Source organism: Acartia tonsa, chromosome 5 (genome assembly GCF_053477335.1).
Source record: "Acartia tonsa isolate MP-2025a chromosome 5, ASM5347733v1, whole genome shotgun sequence".
In the NCBI taxonomy this organism is placed as follows: Eukaryota; Metazoa; Arthropoda; class Copepoda; order Calanoida; family Acartiidae; genus Acartia; species Acartia tonsa.
In genome coordinates this window covers 30,402,056-30,429,435 of record NC_137264.1, presented here as the reverse complement: position 1 = coordinate 30,429,435, position 27,380 = coordinate 30,402,056, and the positions used below count along the sequence as shown (strand labels likewise).

At 30.7% G+C, this 27,380-nt stretch overlaps 1 protein-coding gene across 1 annotated transcript in view; it reads right to left on the bottom strand.

Moving 5' to 3' along the window:
* The window catches only part of LOC145319257 (integrin alpha-PS5-like), a 69,137-nt gene that overhangs the window by 6,674 nt on the left and 35,083 nt on the right, over positions 1–27,380 (bottom strand). The window contains exons 15-31 of the mRNA XM_080161269.1: positions 27,209–27,263; positions 26,805–26,876; positions 25,250–25,309; positions 22,602–22,715; positions 21,211–21,321; positions 20,278–20,368; positions 17,969–18,085; positions 17,510–17,568; positions 17,093–17,181; positions 16,323–16,381; positions 12,021–12,122; positions 5,356–5,423; positions 4,973–5,039; positions 3,588–3,659; positions 3,169–3,261; positions 2,198–2,281; positions 1,044–1,149 (exon numbers count right to left, since the gene is read on the bottom strand). Coding sequence (XP_080017395.1) covers positions 1,044–1,149; positions 2,198–2,281; positions 3,169–3,261; positions 3,588–3,659; positions 4,973–5,039; positions 5,356–5,423; positions 12,021–12,122; positions 16,323–16,381; positions 17,093–17,181; positions 17,510–17,568; positions 17,969–18,085; positions 20,278–20,368; positions 21,211–21,321; positions 22,602–22,715; positions 25,250–25,309; positions 26,805–26,876; positions 27,209–27,263 — 1,419 coding nt within the window. The remainder of the gene's footprint in view (positions 1–1,043; positions 1,150–2,197; positions 2,282–3,168; positions 3,262–3,587; positions 3,660–4,972; positions 5,040–5,355; positions 5,424–12,020; positions 12,123–16,322; positions 16,382–17,092; positions 17,182–17,509; positions 17,569–17,968; positions 18,086–20,277; positions 20,369–21,210; positions 21,322–22,601; positions 22,716–25,249; positions 25,310–26,804; positions 26,877–27,208; positions 27,264–27,380) is intronic.

The window sequence follows — 27,380 nt, the reverse complement described above, 5'->3', positions numbered from 1 at the left end:
CTTTTCTGTTTTTTTTATATATATAATTGTTTAATCTACAAAATGGGTTTCAATCTTTTTCTTAGGTTTTTTCTCAGAGCTTGAAAGCTGCGCACAGCAGCGACTAAGCCTCTAATTTAAATCCATTTGGATACTTTGAATTTTTTTGAAAAGAGGGTTTGCCAGCCATATTTGGGTCTAGTTTACTTGTTTTTCTATTAAATTGTAAAAAATGATTTCCCTGAGGCTTACAGGCGGCTGACGCGCGATGCCGAACTCTTTTTTTTATTTTTTTTTGTACGGGCAGTTTCAAAGCTACTTTGATTTTTGATATATTGATTAAACATATTAATGAATGAATTATTATTAATTATGTTCTTTTTGTTTAGTTTGAACATTTTATGGCATCTTCTTTATTAAATCAAATTTCAAATTTCAAATGAATGTTTGTTATTTAGGCTTGCTATCGTTAAGTAAAAGTTTATTCTATGACCAGGTCCGTTTCAGGAGCGTTGTCCTGACAATGACATGTTTATTCCTGTAATAATTATAATCAACCAGGGATCTATAGGGATAAGACTATGGACGATAAATTGATGAACATGTTCGATGATGATACACAAATTACCCTTTTTGTAGTTAAATATTAGTGGTTGGATACATAACTTAATAAACTAACCAATCACAAAGTCCCCAAAGTTGTTAACCCAACTAATAAAATTTCTTAATAAAACTAATAAGGAAATGGGGATTAGTGTAATAAACAGCCCTTTGTCTCCTCTCTCTCTCTCTCTCTCTCTCTCTGACAATGAACCCTATAAATTGCAAAGATCTTACACGTAAATCCTAACTACGAAACATAGAAAGTTAAGAAAATTAAGTGCCACTTATGTATAAATATTTTTTCATTCAATTATAATTGGTTGGTTCATTTATTTGAGTGTTCAAACGTTTTAATCAGAAATTGTAATCTACAAAAGAGGTAATTTTGTGTATCATTTTTGGGGATGTACAATGTACATAAATTCATCGGCCATTGACTTATCCCTTTAGATCCCTGATACCTTCAGGTTGTCTAGCCTGGAACTCTGACTCCTTGCAGGATGTTGGATTTGAAGATGAGTCGGTATCTGCCGCATTTCTAACTTGGATATTCTTCAATATGATAACCTACATTATTATAATACTATTGGCTTTGTTTTTAAAAAAAAGAAATAGCATAAAAATGAACGTTGAAACCCCCTAAAATTAGTGGAACGAATTGTGAAGCAGCTTATAGTGCCAAATAAGAAATGACAAATTACCAATGATAGGCCAGTATACATTGTAATTAATCAATGGGAAATTGTATGTTGGCCTATCTTTGGTCATTTGTATTGTATGACGTCATTTTTTATTAGGCACTATCAGCTGCCTATGCTGCTGTATTGTTTGACGTATTTGTTTTTTAGGCACTATAAGCTGCTTCCTAGTGGTATTTTAGATATCTAATTAGACATGTAAACAACTAAGTACTATTATGGTATCTAAAAGGTTAATATATTATTTGGGAAAAATTAATATTTTAATTAAATAAAAACTAGTTACTATCTCGTTACTGAGTCATTATGGTGACTTATGCTAAACCTAAATCATTTTCTAGGAAAATAAATTATGTAATATAAACGAATCTTAATTGCAACATTCGGTTTAGCTGTTTCAGTTATACTTATTAACACTCACTCACACATAAACAAACAAACATATAAAAATAAGACAACAAAAGTTCCAAACATGTTATTTCCATTCATTCTTTGGGATCCAAAATATTTTTAAATTTGAAAATAATGAGAATAATAATGTAAAGCAAAATATATTATTGTTTTTAATAATGAGTGAAAGTCTTGAATGTATTGTGAAAATACTTTAATTTCAACAACCAGGGTCCAGGTCTAATTGAGACATAAAGAGTTTTTTTGAGATAATTTGGCTTTTTTAATATTGGCTGGAAACTGACTTTAGGGCTTTTTGGTAAAAGGGAGTGACTATTTTGATTGATACATACATCAAAACAAAATTTATTACTTCATATTTTATAAGATGCAATAAAGTAAGGTTCAGAGTTACCCGGAGGGGTTAAAGCACCTTTTTTGGATCAAAATAGAGGGCGTTGTGGGGGATATAAGCTGGGTTAGACCTCAAATTTGTGTCTCAATTATACCTATCCTACAGTACTAACCTTTTGATTATCTTGGTAGAATCCATATGGGATTAAGAGATTAACTGCTGCTCTGTTTACAGCAGAGCTACCAGTGTTCTTTATCTATATTAGACACACATATATTATATAGTGCATCACAAAATACAAAAATATTGGGTCAAGTGCAGTTTATAGTAAAATGATTCGGTAACGATTATCTTTAAAATTCTATGAACTTTAAAGGCTTCTGAGCGCACAAAATTTTAACCGAATAATCTGGAATAATCATAATCAATAATGCACACTTTGTCACTTATCTTGCAGTGCACATAAATGCGCAAATAAAAACTTGTTTTAGGCGGGTTTTTTTTCTGTGCATCATTGGATCCTGGCTATTCCAGATCATTAGCAGGCCTTCCTATGCCGCTTAAAACGATGTGCGGGCATCAAATGTACGTTTAGCCGTTTGGCGGCTAACAGCCTTAAAAATTCATAGATTTTGGAGATTTTCAGGAATATTTTACCGTGAACTGCACTAGATCCAAAAAATTTATTACAGGGACAAGGATATCAATTTATGGCATAGCAAAAATAAACAAAACTTTCTTACATTAACTATAAAGTATTCTATATAATTTTCTAACTAACTTTAGTTCTTTAAAAAGTTCATTTTACTTGTTCTTTATCTTTTAAACATTTATCACCAAAAAAAGGTGCGAATATGAGGTGAATAGTGTTTAAAATTCAAAAGTTTTTCTGAAATGAATTTTTGGATAATTAAAATTTGGTACGCCTTTATTTTTATCGACACATCAGCAGCCTATTTTAGCCTCAGGGAAATCAATCTTAATTTTTTTAAAATTTAGTTCAAAGTCTTATCTGACCAAAATCCCTCTTTTCCATAAATTTTAAATTTGAGACTTCATCGAGGCTGCCGAGACTTGTCTTTTATACATTAACTAAAATATCTACACATTAACCCCCATTCTTTTATATGCAAAACTAAAAACCTGAATTGTTTGATCAAAATTGATGTCTGTGACTTGATTCTCAATTCTAAAAACTTTTTCAACTGGTTCTCTAGATACAAGCGACAAAGATACCTAAAATAATAAATTTTTTGTTTCGAAGTTTTACAAAAAATATATTAATTCAAAAATCTAAATTACATATTTTATTCTCAATATCTAATGATAATTTTAAATTATGTAAAAAAAAGAACTTAGTCGGTTCAGTAGTTCTTAAAATCTCAGGTTTTAGACAAAATAACATCACTATTTTACTAGATAGCCTAAAATCACCACGTCCACGGGACCTTATGAAGCTACCCCTAAATGGAAAAAAGTTCAGTAGTTATCGAAACTGAAAAAAATGTTAAAGTAAAGTGCATATATTGAATTAAAATACACTTTACGGCGGAAAAGTTTACCTCTGAGTTGAGTCCTTGATTTAAAATAAATTTGTTATCTTCTTGGTTTAATTCCTCGCTTTCACTTTGAACCTAAATATTGTAAATGGTCTTACTTACTGCCGAAAATAAATTTTGGAACAAGATTAGTGTTTATAAAAACTATTGCTTTATTAAATAAAAAAAGATTACTGTCACTTCACGTAAAGGCATAGGGAAATCTTTTCTGAATCTTACTAGCTTGATATGTAACAAACTACCCTCTAAATTGAACTAAAAATTAATAAAAGATCTATCCGGGAAACATTTATAAATGTCTTTGACGGACGAACGTAGTGTCCTAGATCGATTAAACTTAATAAGACAATTTCAAAACTGTAAGAACTATTCTTCTAGCTCTACTACAGCAAATTTTAGATTAGTAAAAAGTATTTATTTCACCAATGTGTGACAAACAGACAAATTTTTTTGGAGACCACTGTTTAGAGGTCCAAAGGGCCGAGACACCGTTTTAAAAAATTGGAATTGCTAGAAGAAGTGCAAAACTGTATTCCTTTCTTTCATGCATAAGTTTGTTGTTATTGTGAATAACATTATTTTCAGTATTAATCCCAATCTGATGAATTTCCACTGAAATAAAACCAGTTCTGAATCTATACCAAAGATATGTTTAACACAAAAAACTCTAGTATAGTAATCCATTAACGGACAACTGTTTTTAATATCAAAGACAAATAATCATCAACATAATTTCTTTAATGATAATTTATATGAAAATACTTTTTGGGAATAGTCCCTATCGTAACATCGCCCCATTTTTAAAAGCGAAGCTTTTCTATAATTAGGGTCGGTCCGTCCATCCGTCACAGAGAGTTAGCTCTTTTCGTTAAGTTAAACAGGTTAGAATTGTCCTATCGATTCAAAACTTTGCATGATGATTTCTATAGTAGTTAGGTACAATTTAGAAAGCGTAGCAACTCTATAAATAATACCAGAATGTCCGTACGTCCATTTTAAACATATCGATTTTTAACTTTTTTGAGAACAAATTTTTGTGTGTAAAAATTATCCGATTCTTCTGATTTTTTGAAAACTGATTCCTATTACAACAAGGTACAATGTTAAAAGCGAAGCATCTCTATAAACAAGTCCCAAAAATGTAAGTATGTCCTTAAACAGTATCAACTATTTATGCAATTTTGCAACAAATTTTCTTAAAATATTGTTTGTACTGATGCATTAATATTCTGCTAATTCAGTTCTAACAATCTACAAGTGATAATGTTCGTTTGTCCTCGCTTTTATGGATGTTGTCATCCTTGTTTTTTTTAAATTGCAATTAAAGACACCTTGACTTTACTATAACGTTTGATAATAATATTTTGTATTTTAATCAAAACTTTTACCTGGCCCCTAAAAGATATTATTTCAATACCAGCATAAAGCTTCACTGCTGAAAAGTGAAAATCTGTCCTAAATATGAATAAAAGTTTTATTATATTGTTAAACAAACAAACATATGATTTACAGAATGAACGATGATTTCCTTTAAAAGTGCCTAGCGAGCAGATAAACCCTCTCATTCTAATTAAAACCATTTCAATCACGATAACACTACCCTCCCCCCCCCCATTTTCAATCTATTTAAAAATCTATGCACGATTAGGACCTTTAGGCCAAATGGATTAGTAGTAGGTTAAATGATTTGATCAAATTAAAAAAACGAATAGTAAAGAACTTACGACCATAACCTAGTTACAGAATAGCTTTGAAAAATGTATAAAATGACCTGATATTATTTGAGCCAATAGTTATAGGACTTGGGAAGATGTTACATACAATACTTCTTTCTGCACTCTAAAAAATACAATAAGAAAAATAGTTTAAAAATCAAAGAATTAATTTGAGCTTTAAGGATGTTTTTATGATAACAAGATGGGTGTTTTTTTAGTGTCAAGAGGCTAGATACACCCCACTACCCCCCCCCCCCCCCCCCACCCTCAGGGTGTCCCACAACCTAAAAAATCAGCATAAAAAATCATAAAAAAAAATTTTGATTGGTATTCAAAGCAGAAAGCATTTTTTACATCCTCTTTAAATTTAAGGGAGGGGGAAGTAATTTTACTTTTACACTCTTTTTGATTGTTTTAGGGTAAGGCTGTAGCAGAAGGGTGAAGGCATTTGTCAACGGTAAGAAGCTTGGGATAAGAATTGCATAAATATTATATGCGTGACTATTAAGTGTCCAAACCACTCAATAATCTCCCTTTTTTTACACAATCAAGGGGAAGTTGCTTGAATATATTACAATCAGACTTGCGTAAAATATGAATTAATTATTATAAAGCGCAGTTTTTAAAAATTAAAACACTCTTAAAAACTTGCATTCATTTTTGGAAAAACATGTAATACGAGTATGAAGGTATTATTTTGTGCAGAAATGTGAAATTAATTGCGGAGGGCATCGCTGGGCGGATTTTACATAATCTCATTTTCCCATGAAATTTGATAAAATAAGTTCTCTTACAAAACATCTAAAAAAAATTATACACAAAGTTTAAATATGAAAATTACACCATTTAATTATATATGCATAAAAACGTTTTAATTATCTTAGCTGTATTAAAATTGAATTGACAAGTATTTTTAGTGTAAAAGTTAAACTTCGCACAAACGTATAAACACCCTGTGCGAGGGAGATAATAGTTATTTCTCGCATCGTATTATAAACGGCTTTCCGCGGATATAGAATGTACAATTATAAGATTAAAACTTTTTTTTAGCCCCGAGGTGCCGAAGGCACCGGTTAAAAAAACTGGTTTTAATCTTATGATTGTACATTTTTATATTTGTAGAAAGCTGGACACGATGCTAGAAATAGTTTTTTCGTATGGATGAGAACCGGTTCCTATCCACCGGATTCGAATGAATACGAGAAAAGAATGTAAGGAATTTTAAATTTTACAATCAAATATAAATTATTGCTTTTATTGTTTTTTTTTGGGGGGGGGGGGCATTCATTTAATTTGGTTTTCTAGCATGTCAAGTTTAGTCCAATAATAATTAATGAATTAAACATGCATACTTTATGCAAGTCTGATTACAATTGAGAAATTCGAGTTGCCACACGGATACTTGAACTCAAACTCTCACCACAGTAACTCCGTGCGTTACAACTGAGGTGGGTTCTTAAAAAACCTTACCCCACTGAACTTTGGAACACTTGTTTGGAACACTCAATTTCTCCCTTGTTTTCCCATTTTTTTGGAACATCAAATGGAGGAAATGCAAATTTAATTCTTAAAAAAAAATTTAATTGAAAAAAATAGTGTACCAAAATAATGTTCCAAAAGACCGAGTGGGGTAGTCACAATTAAATTTGGAATATTTTTTTTTTTTTAATTCAGAGATTTTTCAAATTTTCAAATATTTAAATTAAGCATAAAAAAACATGTCAAAAAAATTAACAAAGACAAAAACCTAAAAAATCTTCCAAATTTCAAAATAATGTTCTAATGAGGATATTCTATCCCCACTCAAAAAATCATTTTGGAACATTATAATAAGTGGGGTAAAAGTTTTTTAAGAATCAATATTACCAAATTTTGCATTTTCCCCACTGGTTATAATGTTCCAAACTGATTTTAGTGGGGTAAAATTTTTTTAAGAACCCACCTCTGAGCTACAACAATCCTCTTCCGCCGCTATTCTAGTATATTTACACTCTATTTTTTATTTTTATGTTTCTCATAAGTATGTATAATTAATGATTTTTTTTGTCAAAAAAACAACTGATAGCCACATGCTTGTTGTTATAAAGAAAAGTCTAGTGGGAAAACTACTTAAGATCTGTATAAAGTTTTTGATGAGTAGAAGATGAAATACATATTACCACTCATCAGAGTATTAATAAATAATAACATAGATGAGGACACTTCTTAACATGGATAAGGCATAATAAAACTAAAAAAAACTTTTTAAATAATTGGATGTTAATATAAATATTACACCACTATTACAATATTAATCGCTTGCGGTTTGGCCCCTAGAGGCCTCTAATGGCACTTTAAATGGGTTTTATTTTATAATAATTTAATTTAATTTAATTTGATAAATAATTTTTCTGTGATCGGCTGATTATAATTCTTGTTTAGTCATGTTTATACGATACTTGCGCCGGCCAACGGGAAAATTTCAATATTTTTCGGCAATTTCTCTTGTGGAACCTTCCCAGGACTTTTGACCCCCTTGCATGCCTAGCCATTAAGAGATATAAGTTTTCCGGAATTTTAATGTAGGGAGTAGATTTGAAATCTGCATCAAATTTTAAGGATTTTTTATAAAATTCGTTTTTTGTAAAATTCTTTATCTAAAAGCGAAAATACATTTTAAGTTAATTAATTTTGACCAATAGGATAGGTGGATTTTAAACTACCTGCGCTCTAATTGGTTGAATGATGTACGACATCCAATCAGAGCGCAGATTTTTTAAATCCACCAATCACAGATGCCAAAATTAATTAACTTAATTTGTATTTCCGCTTTTAGATAAAGAATTATACAAAAAACGAATTTTATAATAAATCCTTAAAATTTGATGCAGATTTCAAATCTACTCCCTACATTACAATTCCGGAAAACTTATATCCCTTACTAGCCATAGCGCTCGGCTCCTTAGCCTATAATCTAACCTAACCTAAACTAGTTGTTCGCTGTCGGGGGGGGGGGGGGAGTACTCAAATTTTCAAAATTGAAAAAAAGAGGATAACGCCCACAATATTATTAAATAATAAGGAATACTGCATCAAAAAAAATAATTGTTTTCAAAATGTCAAAATGTCATGGATGTAAGAAAATTGACAATTAGAGATAGAAAATTAAAGCGACAAAAAACGAGCAAAAAATGCAAAGCTTAAAATGCTGTATTTTCTTCTTTTTTCCCTTTCTCTAGTATTAATATGAAATGTGAATATTCACACATATTTTATATATTTCATTAATAATTAATTACAAGAAATATAGCCTACACCACCAGGGTTCTAATGGGATAAGACAATGGCAGATATATTGATGTACCTCCCCAAGGATGATACAAAAAAGTAAACCTACTGTAGACTACAATTAGTGGTTCATACGTTTGGACACTCACTTAATTAACCAATTGATAAAATACGAGAAAAGTCCCCCAAAGTTGATAATATAACAAATAAGAAAACTTTTTCATAATTTTGTAGATAAATGTATCAAAAAGCCCATTATCCCCTCTCTCACTCTCTGCTACACAATACTACGAAACAAAACTTTTTATTTCCGAGATAATTTGGTTCTTACAAAAAGTGTAAAAATTATAGAAAACTTTAAAAAAATTATAATTTATTCTTTAAATAACGAGCGGATTCGCCCCCTAGAAGCCTTTGGAGGCACTATGTGGGTTTAAATCATTATGAGTAGGGGGAGAAAGTCACTCAAAAATCAGACACGTGACGTCATAAAGATGAAGGAGATGAGAGGATAATTGGGAAAGAAACCTCTCATTTTTATGATGTCACGTGGCTGATTTTTGAGTGACTTTCTGACTCTACCAAAGAGACAAACGTAAAGGGACATCTATAAAGTAAAAACTCCTAAAAAAATATCACATTTATTGAGTTTGAGGTTAGGGTCGACTGTTGGTTGATTTTGTCTTCAAATTTTGGAAGATTTTTTTTTATTTAATAATTTTTTTTAAATCCTGGGACAAAATTAAGAGATGTCTCTTTAGGAAGTTTGTCATATTAGGAGGTTTGTCACTTTAGGAGTTTTATCGGTGTACCAATTCTTGTCCTTGTTAAACTCTATAATTCTATTTTAATCAATAATGATGAATATTAAATTCTGCATTTATTTCAGGAAAAAGACTAGCTACATAAATATCTCATTTTATTTATTTTTTCTAATCTCAATTTTGGGTTAAGAGCTAGAGCAACTTTACTTATTTTCAACCATTTCCTAGGTTCTTGGGGTTCATTTGGAATCTATGAAAGTATCCAAATATTCATTATTAAAATGGCATTATTTGGTAAATATAGTATCTTAAATTAATATCAGCAAAATAAAACCGCAGCATTGGTTGTCTGTCGAGTGTTTCTTTATATCTAGGGTGTTTGGACAGAAAAGGTGATATTGCTACCATTAGCTGTTGGACCTGGCGTAAATTAATTCCCTAATGCTCTACCCCTGTCTCCATGAGTTTATTAAACTTGGATAAGTAAATGCCATGAAGAGGAAAGTTGATGAATATATTAATAAGAAATCAGCGGGAAAGAGGGAGTAATGTTTATCAACAATTTTAAATCGTTGAAAATAGGTGGTGGGGAGGAGAGGGGATTCTTATGGTCAGGAATGTTTAGGCTTTATTGGATACTTTCAGGCTACCAAAGATTTTCTCAATCAAATATTTGGAGGAAGATTCATATATCTACTAATGACCTATCCCTGTATTCATTCTAGTGAATTTATTATCATTTAATAATTGAATTTGCAAATTTCATTACGGCAAGTATATTATAATATTGCAACTAAAAAACGTAGCAATGCACTTTGCTTTGTCTTTAATGTTGCCTTTATCATGTTTTTTTTTATGAGCAATGCTACTTTATAAATCACGTTGTATGTCTGTTATTCCGTAATACTATGGTGGATATGTGATTTTCTGGTCTACTAATCAAGATAGACAGCTGCATTTCTTGTAATGATTCAATATACCAATGAGCATATAGAATGTAATTTACCTGGTCCGTCAGTCTGTCAGTCAGACTACAAACTTTAAAGATGACCATCTTAATAATCACCTTGTCTATATTCAATCATTTTTTTTGTTCTTCACTACTTATGGAATGTTGTCATACTTGTTTGAATACTTAAATTATGTATTTTGATAAATCACGCTATTGTAAAAAGTCCAGAAACTCATAATTTATTGAACTATGCATTTTATCTTCTTTATTGCAAAACTTTTCTTCACTAAGCTGAAGTGAAGGCGAGCTCGCAGATGGTAAAGCGGTGGAACCACGAGCGGATAACTTTCTGATCCGCATTTATTTGGCGGTTACCGGCCGGCGAAAGTGGTACCGACACCAACCACAGTCCAGCCCGAAGTAGGCTCAGCCACACCTGGGCCGCCAAGAGAAATCACCTAGTTTATCAAAATCCGCAATTATGTTTACCAGTAATAATAAAAACATATAATTATTATCGATAGTATATGAAATATTAACATGTAATTTCAATATAATAATTAATTGTCTATGTGATTTACTCATAACAGGATTGAAGAGTTATTGAATAAAAGTTCTATTATTATTATTATTATTATTATTAGGTAGATAGAATTTTTGATAACATACATATATTTTGTTTTAGTAAGGACAGAAATTCCTTTCATAAAAATTTAGTTATTAAAAGCGAAGCTTCGACTCTTATACATTTATATTCTAATTATTCAGTTCTGACACTATACAAGTGTTAATGCACTTTTGTCCTACCGTTTCAGAGCTTCGCTTTTATGTATGTTGTCATCCTTGTATTTTTAATGTTCCGCTACTCGGAGTTATGGCAGATTTTAATTTTTTCAAAATGTTATTGTTTAGATATCTATGTATATCAAAAAATATGATATAATATAAACATATTTTTTTTATCCTAAAGAGCGTAACAGAAAAACCGACAAACCATGTAATTCATGGAGAAGATACCTATGTACAGTAGAATATCATTTTAATAGCTGCGGAAAAAAAACAATTTACTTTAAAATATGAATGCCTCTTGAGCATTACAGACAGATCTACGAACAAAGTGATATTAAGAGTAGCTTCGCTTCTAAAAGATATTAATGTTGCTAGATCTAATGTAACCATATTGTTAATTAAACATGGTTGAGTGTTAAACTTTGCTTCTATTTGTCTTTTAAATTTTAATACGTTTAGGAATAGTTATTTCTCGTATTCATTCGAATCCGGTGGATAGGAACCGGTTCTCATCCATACGAAAAAACTATGTCTAGCATCGTATTATATCCAGCTTTCTACGAATATAGAAATGTACAATCATAAGATTAAAACCAGTTTTTTAGCCGGTGCCTTCGGCACCCCGGGGCTAAAAAAACTAGTTTTAATCTCATAATTGTACTTTCTATATCCGCGGAAAGCCGTTTATAATACAATGCGAGAAATAACTATTTATCGTATTGTATCATAAACAGCTTTCCGCGGATATAAAATGTACAATTAAAAATTAAAACTTTTTTTTGTGCTTTATGAATTTATAGGATTATAGATATTTTTATTTTATTTTCGTAAAAAATTGTCTTTTACACAATAAGATACGCATTTTTTCCTCAGTATCAAAATGATTTTTATCCAGCAGAAATTTATCGGGTTCGACGCCATATTTGAAATAATATTTTTAAAAATCTACCTTATGTACACAATTTGGAACATCCTTGACGAGAGCGACCTCTCTGGGGTACACGAGTTCGAGTCTTGGCCTGTAGGCGGGCTCACCATCTAAGTTTGCAACCTAATAAAAAAAAATAGGAAATATTGAAATTTTATAATTAATTTTATAATTTAAATCGCAGGTACTTTATAATTAAGACAAACATATACGTCTTTGTCCGTCTCTCTGTTGCCAAAGCCGGTAAAAAAATCGCGAATCAAAAAATCTGCATCATTTGAATTATGATTGAATATTATTGGCCATTTAAATGCATATAATAATGTAAATTAATTAAGTTTGAAGAAAAAATAGAACACAGTAAAAGTGTCTGACTGATTATGACGTAACAAAAAAAATTAGCCAATGAGAGGTCATTATTGACCAATGGTAAAATTTATAGTGGCCTCTCATTGGCTAATTTTTTTTTGTTACGTCATAATCAGTCAGACACTTTTACTGTGTTCGAAAAAATATATAGATTATAATTATTCTTAGCTTTCAACAGTCGGAGGGGGGGGGGGGAGAAGGGCATTTTCTATGTGTGAAAGATAGAGATCCATAACTGAGTGACTTTTTAAATGTGGGTTTGACACACAACTGAGAGTTGATTTTTTTTTAATATCTCCATCCTGTCAAGTACAGGATGCCAGCAAATCTGGCAGAACACCTGTATTTCATATGAGGATGCAATACTGTAGGATATTTTAGTATAGGGTTAAGGGTTATTTGTAATCGTAATGTTGCATTTTATGACTGTGCTACTTGTGAACATATTTGTCCTGTTCTTGACTCAACTTTTTTTTAATAATGTACAAAATGAACAAAACTTTAATTTTAATTATATCGTTTGTTTGTTGAGCTAAATAAAAGCAAGGAGGGACACTGGTACCCAAATTAGTCGTTGGTATAAAAACTTTGGGCACTTTCATCAGATTATATTAGTACCATGTAGTGTCCAAACCTTTCAACAAAATCATTTTATTCTACAGAATGAGTAATTGAGCTTATCATTATTAAGGATTAACAATTTATCTTCCATTGTCTAATCCCTTAAGATCCCCGGGTAAAAGGTACAAGTTAAAAGGGAAAGTTTCCTAAAACAATGCTAACTGTAAGTTATTTATAAGACAAGAGAGACATTTTCATATAGGAAACTTGCTAAAATACCTTGTTTATTGAGTTTATTACATATGGGCAGACAATGTAGGTGATAGTGTAAAGTTAAATTCATTGGTGGTCGAATCTTCACTAGAAATGTCAGAAATCTGTCCCAGGAATAAGGTATAGCTAACAAGTAAAATAAATCTAAAATAATATTTTGGGAGAAGATAAAAAGGTCGTCAATTTTACTATGTGTTGCCCCCCAATGACAGCTGAAAATAGGTTTCGTGATTTTTTTTCCGAATTAATTTTGTTGTTGGTATAAGCTGCATCTCCTAAATGAAACCATGAATGTTAATACAGCATGCGCTCAAAGTTAAATATAATGTAGCCCTGCTAAAGACAACGAGCGTAAATTAATTATTATGATGTCATGTATGTTGCAAGGACGTCTAACGTTTTTTGTGGGGGATGGCGTCAGTCTCATCTTGTACAATGTGCGGATGTTTGACCGTTAGAAAAAGTCTTGTAAAACGTTGACAAAAAAAACCTTCCTTTGTATTTTCTATTTAATGAAAAAATCCTGTTATACAACCATATTGATGTGAATACCTATTGGAATTTCATTAAATTTTACCATTTACAATGAACTATTCAACAAAATATAAAGAATTCAAATTTTTCGATTAAAGTTTCATAACCAATCATTAAACAGAAAATGCATGATAAAGTTTTATAGACACAAGTATTTTCAAGTAATAGATATATTCTTCTAGAAGAAGATAACATAATCAAAATAGTAACCTTTTAATTCCCTTTTCAATATAATTTCTAAGCTTGTGCATGTATATATGCGTGACTATTGGATAGGTTTGACCGACAAACAGACCAACCCAAACACACGAATTATAGGCTGAACCCGAATTATAGTTGTTTTGGACATTAAATGTTAAATTTGGTAGGTTAAAGAAAGGAACATGTTATGCTAAAGCATCCAATAGAAACCCAATCCTTTGATTATCACGACCTTTGACTGGAAGTCCTACCAGAAAAAAGCTGTAGTAGCTACTATTTTCAACGTCTCTAAAATGATATGGTGTTGTTTCAGACTCGAAACCGACTGAAATATCACTAGTGGTCAAAATAAATAAAATTTATTAGGCTAGCCTGGTAGTAGTAGGGTTTTCTAATTCTTATATATTCTTTTATATCTAGGTAAGACTAAGGAAACCCTAACTCCTAGGCTAACCTAGAAAAATTTATATGACTTGGCCCTATGTAGAAAAATACTGTATAGGAATTTCTGCTAAATGAATGACTTTTTTCTCGAGTATTTCTGCATTGGATAAAAGAGTTTTCAGAAAAATCCACCAAAGCATACTGGACCACCATAAACCCCCCTCCACCCCAAATATAAATTGTTTAGACTAAAAAAAATTTAAAGAAAGAAATTTAAATAAAAAGGGGGACAGCGGATTCGGAAAGTGTCTTGTGTGACGTTATAAAAATACGACTAAAAAGAAAAGATGAGAGGAGAATTTGGAAAGAAAACGAGTAAAAAAGAGATGAATAGAAGAATTATTTCCATGGCACTTTCCGCTGTCCCAAAAAAAGGACAGGTAAGAGAAAGACATTGAGTTTTTTGGCTGTTAAATAATATTTTCAGACCATCTTATCCTCTAGAGTTCTCCATTTTAGAGAAGCTTTACAAGATCCCGAATAAGGACTTTACTATGAAAAGATCATAGATACTAGAGGAAAAACCACTCACAAAAAATGCTAAAATAGACAATTAATTGACACTATTTTTATTTTTAAGAGAATCGTTGAGAGGGGTTTATAAAGAGTGATGAAAAGCAAAATGGGTAGTGCCGAGTTTTCTAAATTGTATTTGTATTTCTTGTGAGTTAAATAAACTTTTATTGAAAAGAAACCCAAGAACTGTATTTCTAAGTGTAGTATTCAAACAAAACCACCAGATTAAACAGACAAACTACTCTACAACAAATTTTTCTACAAAATAAACTTAAAAATTGGAATATATACATATTATTGTATAGTAAGTAGGTTGTCGATTAAATTAAAATAGGTTAATGATAAGAAATAAAATAACAATTAGGCAATTTGAAGAATTTCTTATCAACAAAGATGACAACATCCATAAAAGCGAAGCTCTGAAATGGTAGGACTAACGAACATAAAAATTTTAGTAATGATAGTATAGTTGCTATGCTTTATAAATTGTACCTAACTGCTACAGGACTCACCATGCAAAGTTGAAATCGAAAGGACAATTCTACATGCCTAAATTACTGAAAAAATACTATCAGTTCCGGACGTATGGACGAACCGACTCTAATTATAGAATATCTTCGATTTTTAAAAAAATTGCAACATTGTGTTGATATTCTACAGTGCAGTGGGTTGAAATTAAATTTTTAAATTTTCCTCAATTTTCCAAGAAGGGGCATGCTCCTGAATTTTTAAAGGTAGCTAATAAAAGGATGACTTTTATTGTTAATAATTTTTTACTTTTGTTAGACTGATTCTGAGAAAATAGGCCATTGGAAACGGGGCTATAGCACTTACACATCCAGCAAATTTACAGTTGATGTATTTTTGGCAAAATGTTTTCTTCCTTTTTCTCATGCCATAAATACATCTGACACTGGCATTTACACATTCATACTTTTTCAATTATATGTCATAAATACATCCAACACTGGCAAATACACATCTAGATTAATTTATATGAATATTTGTTTACAATTAATTAGATTTTGTACAGTATGTATACTGTATAGGTTTTAAACTTTTTACCCTATTTAGTTACTCTCCCCCTATTTACTTCCCTTTTTCTCAAGATGCTCCCAACAAAACATCGATACATTTGCACATGTGGTCAAATTATTGGAAACAACTGTTAATAATAATTTTCTTAAATGCTACGTTTTTTTCAAAGTTTTAAAATTCATGTTCTCTGCATTGTTAGATTGTAATAACTTTTCTGATTCTGATGCAAAAATTATGATCCATAGGACATTTTTAATGTACATTATACATCCCCTTTTCTTCAAAAACATTTTCCAAAACCAGAATATCCAAAAATCATAATCTATCAACCATTATTCTATCCCTGAACCTTAAAGTAAAATGTAAAATAATAATTAATAATCTTACTGTTATCTGTAGCTGCAGGGTTGAAAATCTTCCAATAACAAATTGACCATCAGCGTCGTCTGAAAAATTAAAATAAAATAACAAGTTATAATCCAGATCAAATTTGTGCTGTAAATTAATCATCAAGACTAGGTTCAATAGGGTCAGAAATATTGACACAGCCTAGAATTAGATGCTACAAATGAGCAAAAATCAACTTGATTGTAGACGGTACAGGTCCCAACCACTGGAACCAGGTAGTTGTCTGCATCATATATCTATACTTATACATTTATTGTTAAGAAGTTAAAAGCAGGGATTGAAAGCCGCGCGTCGCTACTAAGCCTCAATTCTTAAACCCAGTTTGGGTGCTTTGGCCAATTTTTGAAAAGAGGGATTGCCATATTTGGGTCACGTTTTTTAGAATTGTAAAAGGTTGCTTTCCTTTTGGCCTACAAACGACTCACGCGCGGATGCCGAGTCCTGGACAAAAGGCTTAAAAAAAAGGCTCAAAACCATGTTGTAGATATAAGCCATTATAAGGAGTTTCGGGGATTAGCAAATAAACGGTTAATTAACCTTCATTCAAAAATTATGAATTAAATCTTAGTTTTTATAATGGCTGGTAAATCTTAGGTCAAGAACTGTGAGTTGTAAATTGTCTATAATGTTTTGAAAGAGTGAAACTCTTAGGAAAAGAATGCTCTTGTTTAAACATACTTCTAAAAAGTACTGATTTATTTTTGCTGCGCATCTTAGAGACATAATTGTCCTTGATCAAGTTATTTTACCTGACAAATTGGGTTCAATTTTTAAATTTGAAATGCAGACTTGGTTCTTGCAATCCTTTTGAAACTCAATACTCTCACTCCATCTTTTTCTAGAAATTTTTTAGAGATTATTAAAAGCGAAGCTTTTCTATAACTTGGACCGGTCCGTCTGTCCGTACGTCTGTCACGGACAATTAGCTCTTTTCGTTTATTTAGGCGTGTTAGAATTGTCCTATTGATTTCAAACTTTGCATGGTGATTCCTGTAGTAGTTAGGTACGATTTAGAAAGCGTAGCAACAAATGCAAAGGCCAAAATTTCAACTGCAGCCGCCTTGATTTTTCTTAGAACTGCCATCAGCTAGTTATCAATCGGCAACGGGGCCGCACTTTCGGATAATACGCTGCTGAGGAACACTGCATAATAACTGAAATCTTACCTGGATTGAGGATCTATGACGCCACAAGATTTACAAAAGGAATTAACATTTTCATCATCCTTGAAATTAAATTAAAAGATTATTTAGATTAAAGATTTTAACATTACTAAGATAATTTTATCCATTTGTAGTAATAACACTTCCCACAAGCGTAATAGATTTCGTGGGTTGTTTTAGACTATTTTTTCTAATTTCTACGACACTCCCTGGGTGTTAAGGGCATATAAACTAGTTGCAAAATAAATTCATAGCTTAAAAAATGGTTGCGGATAAAGAGATGTGACGGACATTCTAGCAGACACCAAGACAATCCTAATATCTGGCTGTATATGTAAAGCAATAGACACAAATAACTTTTAGGAAGCTAACTTTATTTTTTTTAAATTTTTTAAGAAATTCAACTATCCATTACTAACTTATTATATGTTTTATTACCTCTATCATAAAAGTATAATTTACCAGTTTATTTATCTCCAGGTAAACTTTTGATGGTCGGGTGAAGGAGAAAGATTCTGCTGCCTCCATGGCAATAGTGGTACACGAGTTTGTCTCTGATATACTTTCTCTTAGAATTATCTAGGAAATAGATAGATAGATAAATAGATCAATAATTTCTTTTCAAGTTCTTAAGCTTAAAACTCGAATTATAATTTTAATTAGCTAAACACTGTTATTTAAAAAGCAATTTACATTACATACGTTTAAAATAATTATTTCTTTCAATTTTAAAAGTAAAAGTATTTATAATATCTAACCCATAAATTTCATTTTAGTTTGATTAAAAGTTAAAAATATCACAAAATCCTTATATATCATTCTAATATTGTAACTAATTTCATTAGATAAATTATCAATACCTTTAATAGATTTCTTTGAAAGAATTATTTTTAATGAAAAACTTCTTTTCATCCCAGCCTATTCAATGATTAGACAATAGGTGTTAACAATGTTTAACTTATTTTGCTCTTTTGTTTCACTAATAATGAAAAGTAAGTGTTCATTCATTTTAGTAAATGTTTTTTTTAGTAGAGGAGCTAATCTATAATTCAAAATGTCTGTATGTCCATCTGTAATAAATGAGTTTGGGTAGGTGGGTTTCTGATATATACTATCATCAAAGATACAGAGCTGATTTTTTGTAAAGAAATACAGCTGAATGAAGATTCTGCTTTTTAAAGAGGAGTTACTTTATAACTTAATTTGTCTACATTTAGTATATATTTGATCAAAGATATTTAGCTGAAATTAGTTGTGAAGATTCCGCTCTGATAAATAACAATCTATAAAACACTTTAAAAAGGAACACAGTAATAGTGTCTGACTGATTATGACGTAACAAAAAAAATTAGCCAATGGGAGGCCGTTATTGACCAATGGTAAAATTTATAGTGGCCTCTCATTGGCTATTTTTTTTTGTTACGTCATAATCAGTCAGACACTATTACTGTGTTCTTTAAAAAGTTAAAACTCTTCATTTTTATGTGAAAAGTCTGCTAAACATCAAGCATCTTATCTATAACTCATTTTGTCCTCGTGTCTGTCTATGCTTCGCTACAAATGGATGTTGTTATCCTTGTTGTCGTTTTTAAATAATAAACAAAGGACAGTTTTTATCTTTTTAAAAGCAATGCTTAAATCTAAATTGATAAATAAAGTAATTCAATAATTGGGGGAATAAATTTAAAATTATTATTCACATGATTCTTATGTAATCAATGATGAGTTTGCTCTGAAAATAGCCAAAAACGGCTAAACGACATAGCCGCCATCCGTTACTTTTCCAACTTTTTGATCAATTTAGGGAAAATCGACCTACCAAGGATTACACATGCCAAGTGTCATTTGTACACAGATTACGGGATGGTTGCATTACCCCCCCCCCCTTTATAAAACTTGGTATAAAAGACGATCGGTGAATAGTTATGAAATATATATAATTAGAGAGATATCAGTTACTGCTGGAATTTAATAGTATTAATAGTTATTTCTCGCATCGTATTATAAACGGCTTTCCGCAGATATAGAATGTTCAATTATAAGATTTGGCTAAAAAAAAACTAGTTTTAATCTTATGATTCTACATTTTTATATTCGTAGAAAGCTGGACATAATAAGATGCTAGACACAGTTTTTTCGTATGGATGAGAACCGGTTCCTATCCACCGGATTCGAATGAATACGAAAAAAAGTTTTATCTGGTTCATACATCCATACGAAAAAAAACTACATTGAAATAATTGCAGACAATAAGATTATTTGGAACAATCAGATTTTATTTTTGTAGATTCGCAATTTATATTCATAAGGACTATGCAATTTTTAATCATTATCCCTCTAATCTTTAACTCTATTACAATAAGAACTTCACTAAAAAAGTTAATTAAACGGATTTGACGACTGTAGTTAAAAAAAGCAACGTTTTTGTTTGTTCATTAATTACAAAGCTGTAAAAAGTAATTTTTTTCAACAGTTGTCATTCGAAAAATTTGGGACACAATTTTTATTATAACACGTAGTTAAAGTTATCATTTAAACAATAATCAAAGTATTTGCTATTTTAGTGCAGCGATTTTTTGATAAAGAAAATGGAAAAGTTATATGAAAGTTATTGGTTTATCCTAAAAAATATTCTAAAATACGATGCAATACATGATTTTTCAGTAAGTCACAGGACCACTGTGAAAATTATTCAGATTCGATACCGTACTTAAAATGTTATTCTTCCACATAAACATGAGACCAAATGTTATAGTAGGTACGCTACTAACCTCGTTTCTATTGTTCTGTTTGAAGATGATGTTCTTGTCTGAACTAACTCTCAATTCACAGGATATTGGTGAGAGCGAGGATAACAACTTTCTACCAAATTAAACAAGAATAAAAAGAACCAAAGCTGCCTCCAACAAATCAAAAAATAATATAAGCAAATACATGGTCATGCAGGCCTGCTCAATTGCATTTGAACAATCTTTAGCCTACCCTGGAATAAAAGGGACTTTATGGCGGCTACACTTTTTTCATGATCTATATAAGACTTTCTACTGCCAGAAAGGGATTCTGAAAAGAAAATAAAGTAGTGGGTTTCGTATTTTCACAGTATATATCTTTTCTCCTATTTCTGCGAAGCCAATTTCCTAACGCTGTGGAACAATTATTAACATTTACCTAACCTATCAAAAGCTACTGTGAAAATACGAGGCAACCCTCTACTTTGTTTTCTTTCCATGATCTAAAAAATGTACTAAACAAGTTTGGTGGAAAAAAACAAATAAAAGATTTGCTGTTATAACCTAATCTTAAGATTGAGAGGTATAGTTTAGATAACGACATGGGGTCATCTATATTTTAGCAAGTAATTTCAAAATTAAAGTTTTGATCTTGAACACATTTTTAAGGAATTAAATTATTGTAAAAATTAAGTTAGTTAATAATAAGTCCTCAAGTAGTACAGTAATAAAATACTCAGCTTCCTATTAAGATTAAAATATTTTAGGCAATCGATGTTTATAAAGCTGCTATGCTTCCTAAATCGTACCTAACTGTTATTGGAATCAGCGTGTTAGGTTTGAAATCTAAGGGACAATTTTAACATGACTAAATTAACAAAAAGAATTAACAGTCCCGGACGGACGACTGACCGACCCTAATTATAGAAAAGCTTCGCTTTTAAGAAGAATGGCAGCCAATTAAAATTATCATACCTAGAAACGAATTTGTAACACAGTTTCAAACTAAAATCATCTTGAGTGAGAGCAGTCAAAATTTTTGGCTCAAATTCTAGGCTGGCCTCAAATGTTAATGCAGGCTGAGATCTAAAATATATAAATGTGATAGTATAGGTATAAATATCTTCAATTAGTATCTACTTCTAAAAAAAGTTTATCCATACGTAAATTCAAATTTGTATAGTGTCTCTCTCTACATGTGTATATTTTACGAGTTTTTTTTTAACTTTTTATCCGAGTAACTTCTACTTGGGAGGGTTGCAGTAATCTCCTTCAAAAGGGATATAAACCTTCTATTGACCTATAAGAACTTGAAGCTTCACTGAAAAATCAAGGAAATGTTCCGTTACAAACAGATATATATTACATTATTTTCCTATTATATAAAGTAGTGAGGTTTTTTTGTTTGTAGCTTAAGATTTCGATAACTACTAATCCGATTGAAGTCTCCATTTCATATAAGCTTTACAAATGACCCGGGTTGGTTTTAGGCTATTTTTTTCAGATGCAGGTATTGGGATGATTTTGTGCTAATTTCAACTTTTAATCTCTGAGCCTTCAAATAGAGGGCTTCACATAGGACCCGAGATGGTTTTAAGTTATTTTTTTTGCCTCCTTCTTGATACTAGATACTAGGGGTAAAGCTGCTAATAACTGTAAGAGGATTTCTAAGTTGGTAAATCTTTTAAGTAGATATGATTATACATTTAAGTTAATCTGTCTAGTTATGTATAAAGAGTTTAATTAAAATCCTAGTTTATTTACTTAAATGTCTCATAAAAAATTATTTAAGAGGCTTATAACACTAATTAAACAAATGCTTTGCTGATGTCAAAAGTAAAAAAATTAAAACAGTAATTTATTTTGTTCTTATAGGGTATAAAAACATTAAGACTATTAGGAACAATTTTAATGAAATTAAAAAAAAATATTAAATTTACTTTAGTAGTAAGTTGTAAGATCGAATATATTTCAGATAAGTTTAGCTTTGTTCATTGGCAGGTTTTAGGCTAATTTACTGAGATAGATAGTAGCATAATCCCCCCCCCCCTAAAAAAAGGTCCTTTTACTTTTGTAACAAACCATAAATGTTTGGGTACCCGCTACCCTCATCCAACACGTTAACAACATTTACCCAGAGAGAGACGGGACAATGGGCTGTTTATTCCACTAGTCCCCAAAGTTTTATAATAAGATTTTCTTATTTGTTGGTTTAACAAATTTAGGGACTTTAAATGAATTTTGATTGGTTGGTTGGTTAGTGTCCATACGTTTCTACCACTAATTGTAATCTACAGAGGGGGTAATTTTGTGGATGTACATCAATTAGTCGGTCATTGTCTTATCCCTTCAGACCCCCCATTTACCTTAGGATTATAGCATTTTCAGATTTGGGTGCTCCAATGATCAAATCAAACAACAGGTTTTTATCAATATCAGTTCCTGATGACACAACGCTTCCAAACCCTTCTAAACCAAATCTATAATAATAAGTTATTAGTATTTTAATTGCGCAGCTATATTAAAACACTATTTATTTAGCGGCTTACTATTTAGTAAGATCCTTCGCTACATACAGATAGACAGACACACAGGCTGACATCCTGTTACTTTATATATGTATCTACACTGTTAAAAATATTTTTTTCATTTTGTATCAATTGATACCCTGGGGAGTATTGGACCCGTAAGTATTCTGTATTACATAATTAATATATAACACTATGTAGTACTATATAACACAATAATTATTACTATACAGAATCATTACATTTTTTAGTATCAATTCATACCTTCTAGCATATTGATCAATACTATACAGTTTAGTTTATTAATATAGTAATATTTTTTATACCCTCTAGAGTATGGGAAAATACGCTAGAGAGTAGTTTATTAATATAGTAATATTTCATACCCTCTAGAGTAAGGATCAATACCTTACAGATTAGGTAGTTTAATATTATATTAATATTTCATACCCTCTAGAGTAAGGATTAATACTTTACAGATTAGTTTATTATTATAATAACAATTCATACCTTCTAGAGTAAGAATCTATACTGTAGAGATTAATTAAAACAGACACTAAAGCGTGCACACCTCTCATGGAAGTGTTATAAGCAATGGCTTGGTCGTTTTAGACAAAGATAAAAAGTTTCCTTTTATGATTAAATTTATAGTTTTGATAAAGCTAAGAAATTAACCATTGCTTCTATATTTGAAACAAGAAACTTTGAGGAAAAAATACTGTTTCTGCCATGCATAAGAGCTGATCTGCCGAATATAATTAGAGACGTTTCCTTAATAAATAAATTGTCTAATATAGTAGAGTCAACAAAAACAGCTTTTCCTAGAGATTGTGTATTTACCACAAAGAGAGCAAAACAACTTTTAATCCCCATCGGAAATATTTTTTTAAAGAACAAATCCATTTTTTCGCTTCATTTCAAACATTTACATAGAAATAAAAATGCTTGCAGTTTACCTGCATTGAAAACTAGAGTAAGTGATAAACTGTATATCCCAGACAAAGAAATGCTTAATATTTTGTTAAAAAAAATATTTAACATGCCAATTATTTTATATTATAAAAATTTTCTTCTTGAACAAATGAATAGAACTCTAAATAGTAGAAATAAACTTTACAAATTTAAGTTAGCTGAATCAAACTTATGTTCAAAATGTAATATAATAAGTTCAACAGAACACGCCCTCTATTTTTGTGTGTTTCCTACCTATTTTATACATAAACTTGCATTATTTTTAGATTATGTTCTGAATGATAGTAAGCCAGAATTCATCTTTTTAAAAGAAAACTTTTACTTATACAATATGTTTTATGAAGGCTTTTCAAACGATTTTTATCTACAATTATCCCATTTAATCTTAGTTGCAAAAGATAGATCTTTAAAAATAAGCGTAGAGGATGATTTCATTAAGTGGGTTGACAACAATTTCTATGCGCACTCTATTCTTTTATCTCAATTTACTTGTAAACTCCTTCATAATGCCGGCTTGAATAACAATATAATATATGATTTTATTAATTTCATATCAAACTAAGCCTAACATACACATTGTTTCTTTTATTCGTTCTATATGGATTGATTTATGTCTTAATCTTATTTATCTAATATTATTATTATTTAACTGTTTGTATATTATTTCGTATTTGGAATAAATATTTAAATGTCAAGGATCTGTGTTAAGCCCTAAACATTTTTAAAGTAATTTTTTTACTAAATTTACATTTAAATTATTGTTTTATGGCTCTGCTTGGTATGTTTGTTGATGTCATAAAATGTATATGTACATATAATAATCAAATATTATAAACTGATCTTTTATCCAAAGTAAAACAGTTTTATCCTCTACAGGGTATCAAAAATTACGATAGAGAGTATCAGAAACTTCCTTCTATCATATTGAACTTAATTACATAGAGCGTATTGGATAATACTATATAGGCACATTCTTTATTTAGTAATACATATTACTCCCAAGAACACTAAGTAATACTTAATACAGTATTGGAATCTTCCTTGTATCATAATAAGTTTTTTTTGCTAGTACGTATGGGATGATACTATACATTAATGAAATGAATATATAGCATTATCTGATGCTAAAAAAAAATTATTTTCAACAGTGTATATCCATTTTAAAATGGTCCAAAATTCAACAACTTCCATTTATATTTTACCCAAGAATGGATTTATTACTACTTGGATCTTACACCAGATTTTCATGTTCTATAACAAAGTGAACTCTGTAGCGAGCTAAAATAACGATCTCCCCCATCTCCCTCATTTACCCAATCCCCTACCCTCCTACTGGATAAACTTCCCGACCCATAAAAGCAAGGTGCTATTCTAACCTAAATAGACGAAAAAAATTTTCCTCTCATAATATTCATGTATATTCTATATTCATTTACCCAAGATATTACTGGCTCGTCATTGCTGCACTATTCGTGTACATAATTGTCCTGGTTATAAATATAACAAACACAAACCTAAAATCTGATGCTTGTATAATCTGTATGGGATCTCCAGAAAGCAACAAATCATAACCACTAAACATGATGGAAAAAAATGACCATATATTCTATAAGTAGTGTAGATTGAATTCAACATATTTCCGCTGGATTATAACCAGTTATAAACCATAAAGAACAACCTTTATGGCATTATTCTTTTAGTAATTGTCCACAAAACGAAAAAAAAGAAAATCGTGTATTTCCTTTTTTTCATTATCCCATAAGGAAAAAGGATAAGAGGATGAATACTCACTAAGAGATATAAGTTTTCCGGAATTTTAATGTAGGGAGTAGATTTGAAATCTGCATCAAATTTTAAGGATTTTTTATAAAATTCGTTTTTTGTGAAATTCTTTATCTAAAAGCGAAAATACATTTTAAGTTAATTAATTTTGACCAATAGGATAGGTGGATTTTAAACTACCTGCGCTCTAATTGGTTGAATGATGTACGACATCCAATCAGAGCGCAGATTTTTTAAATCCACCAATCACAGATGCCAAAATTAATTAACTTAATTTGTATTTCCGCTTTTAGATAAAGAATTATACAAAAAACGAATTTTATAAAAAATCCTTAAAATTTGATGCAGATTTCAAATCTACTCCCTACATTAAAATTCCGGAAAACTTATATCTCTTAATACTCACCCCCTTTTCATGGTAATATACTACTTCCCCATCCCTAAATTTAGAAGCAGACGAAAATCAAAAGCCGCCCAGGGCTTTTTGTAAGTCAATCATAAATAATAATGCGAATAAAAAGAAAAGCAATATGTAGCAAACAGCCGTGGGCGGTCAGAATCAGCTGAATGTTCATTATGAAGAATTTCCCCCTTTTTAGAATTTTTTTACATTAAAACGAAAATATCTAAACTAATATTCTTGCCCTAAATATGGAAATAGTAAAAAGTAAAAAAATATTTTTAAAAATAATTTTTAATCCTCCCATTTGAAAAGTAGTGGAATAGTAATAAATTTTAGCGTGGCAACAGCGCTGAGTAGGCCTCTAGGCCCACTGCCTATTTTCGTCTTCTAGTTGCTTCGATTCCTCTCTTTTATTTTTTTCTCTATGCATTATCCTTAAAAACTGTGATTTTAAAATAGATGAATGGATTCGCCTCAAGTAGGGGATAGAATTTTCACTGAAAAGTCGAGCTATATAGGAGCGTTAGTTGAGATTTTTTCTGTACAAATACATAGGCAACATACATTCTGTTACTTTTATATGGAGATATATCTAAAATGTACATCACCAGGAAAGGAGGGGACATTGGGCTGTTTACACAAGTCCCCTTAGTTAAATTCGTTGGCTTAACAATTGAACTTTGAGTAGTTGGCTCAATCAGTTGAGTGTTCAAACGTTTCAACTACTAATTGCAATCTACAGAAAGGGTAATTTTTGTATCATAATTGGGAATGTACATCAATTTATCGGCCTTTTTTTTATCCCTTAAGATCCCTGACAACCATATTAGTTAAACAAGGTTATACTAATACATTTCATCTTTTTCAAAATATGAAAAGTTTACCTGTAAATAAAAACTGCGCCCCTACCATTACTTGAACCCGGAGCACCTATAGCTATTTCTGCAATGCCATCCCTAAATTATATTTTACACATTTTAAAATATAAAGATTAGCTTTTCTACATTTAGGATATGTTAATTAATGGACATATTAAGTAACATTTCAAAAACAACTGAAACGACTTTGTACGAAAAACAAATCTGCCAATGTTGGTTTTGTGAACCAACACCCTACTGTCCCTTTTTTAAAATTCACCTCTCGAAGAAGCAATGTTATCGCCTCTTATCAGACCGCCTCTTATCATAAGTGGCGATAGGGGGCAGTGTCACAAAACTTACCATAGCCACAAAAAAAAATTTTACATTTTCAAACAATTTGGAAAAGGATAGTTTGAAATGTTTGTTACCCGGTAAGGTCACCAATACTTGCAATAGAGATTCCAAATCTTCCTCCAGTATTTCCTAAACAAAAATTACTTCAAACTTAGAATTAGTGGCTGCATCCCTAGAATCTAGGGGATCTGCATTTCTGGTAAATAGGGGGCAGGAAAATTAAATGAAATCATCAAAGGTCATTAG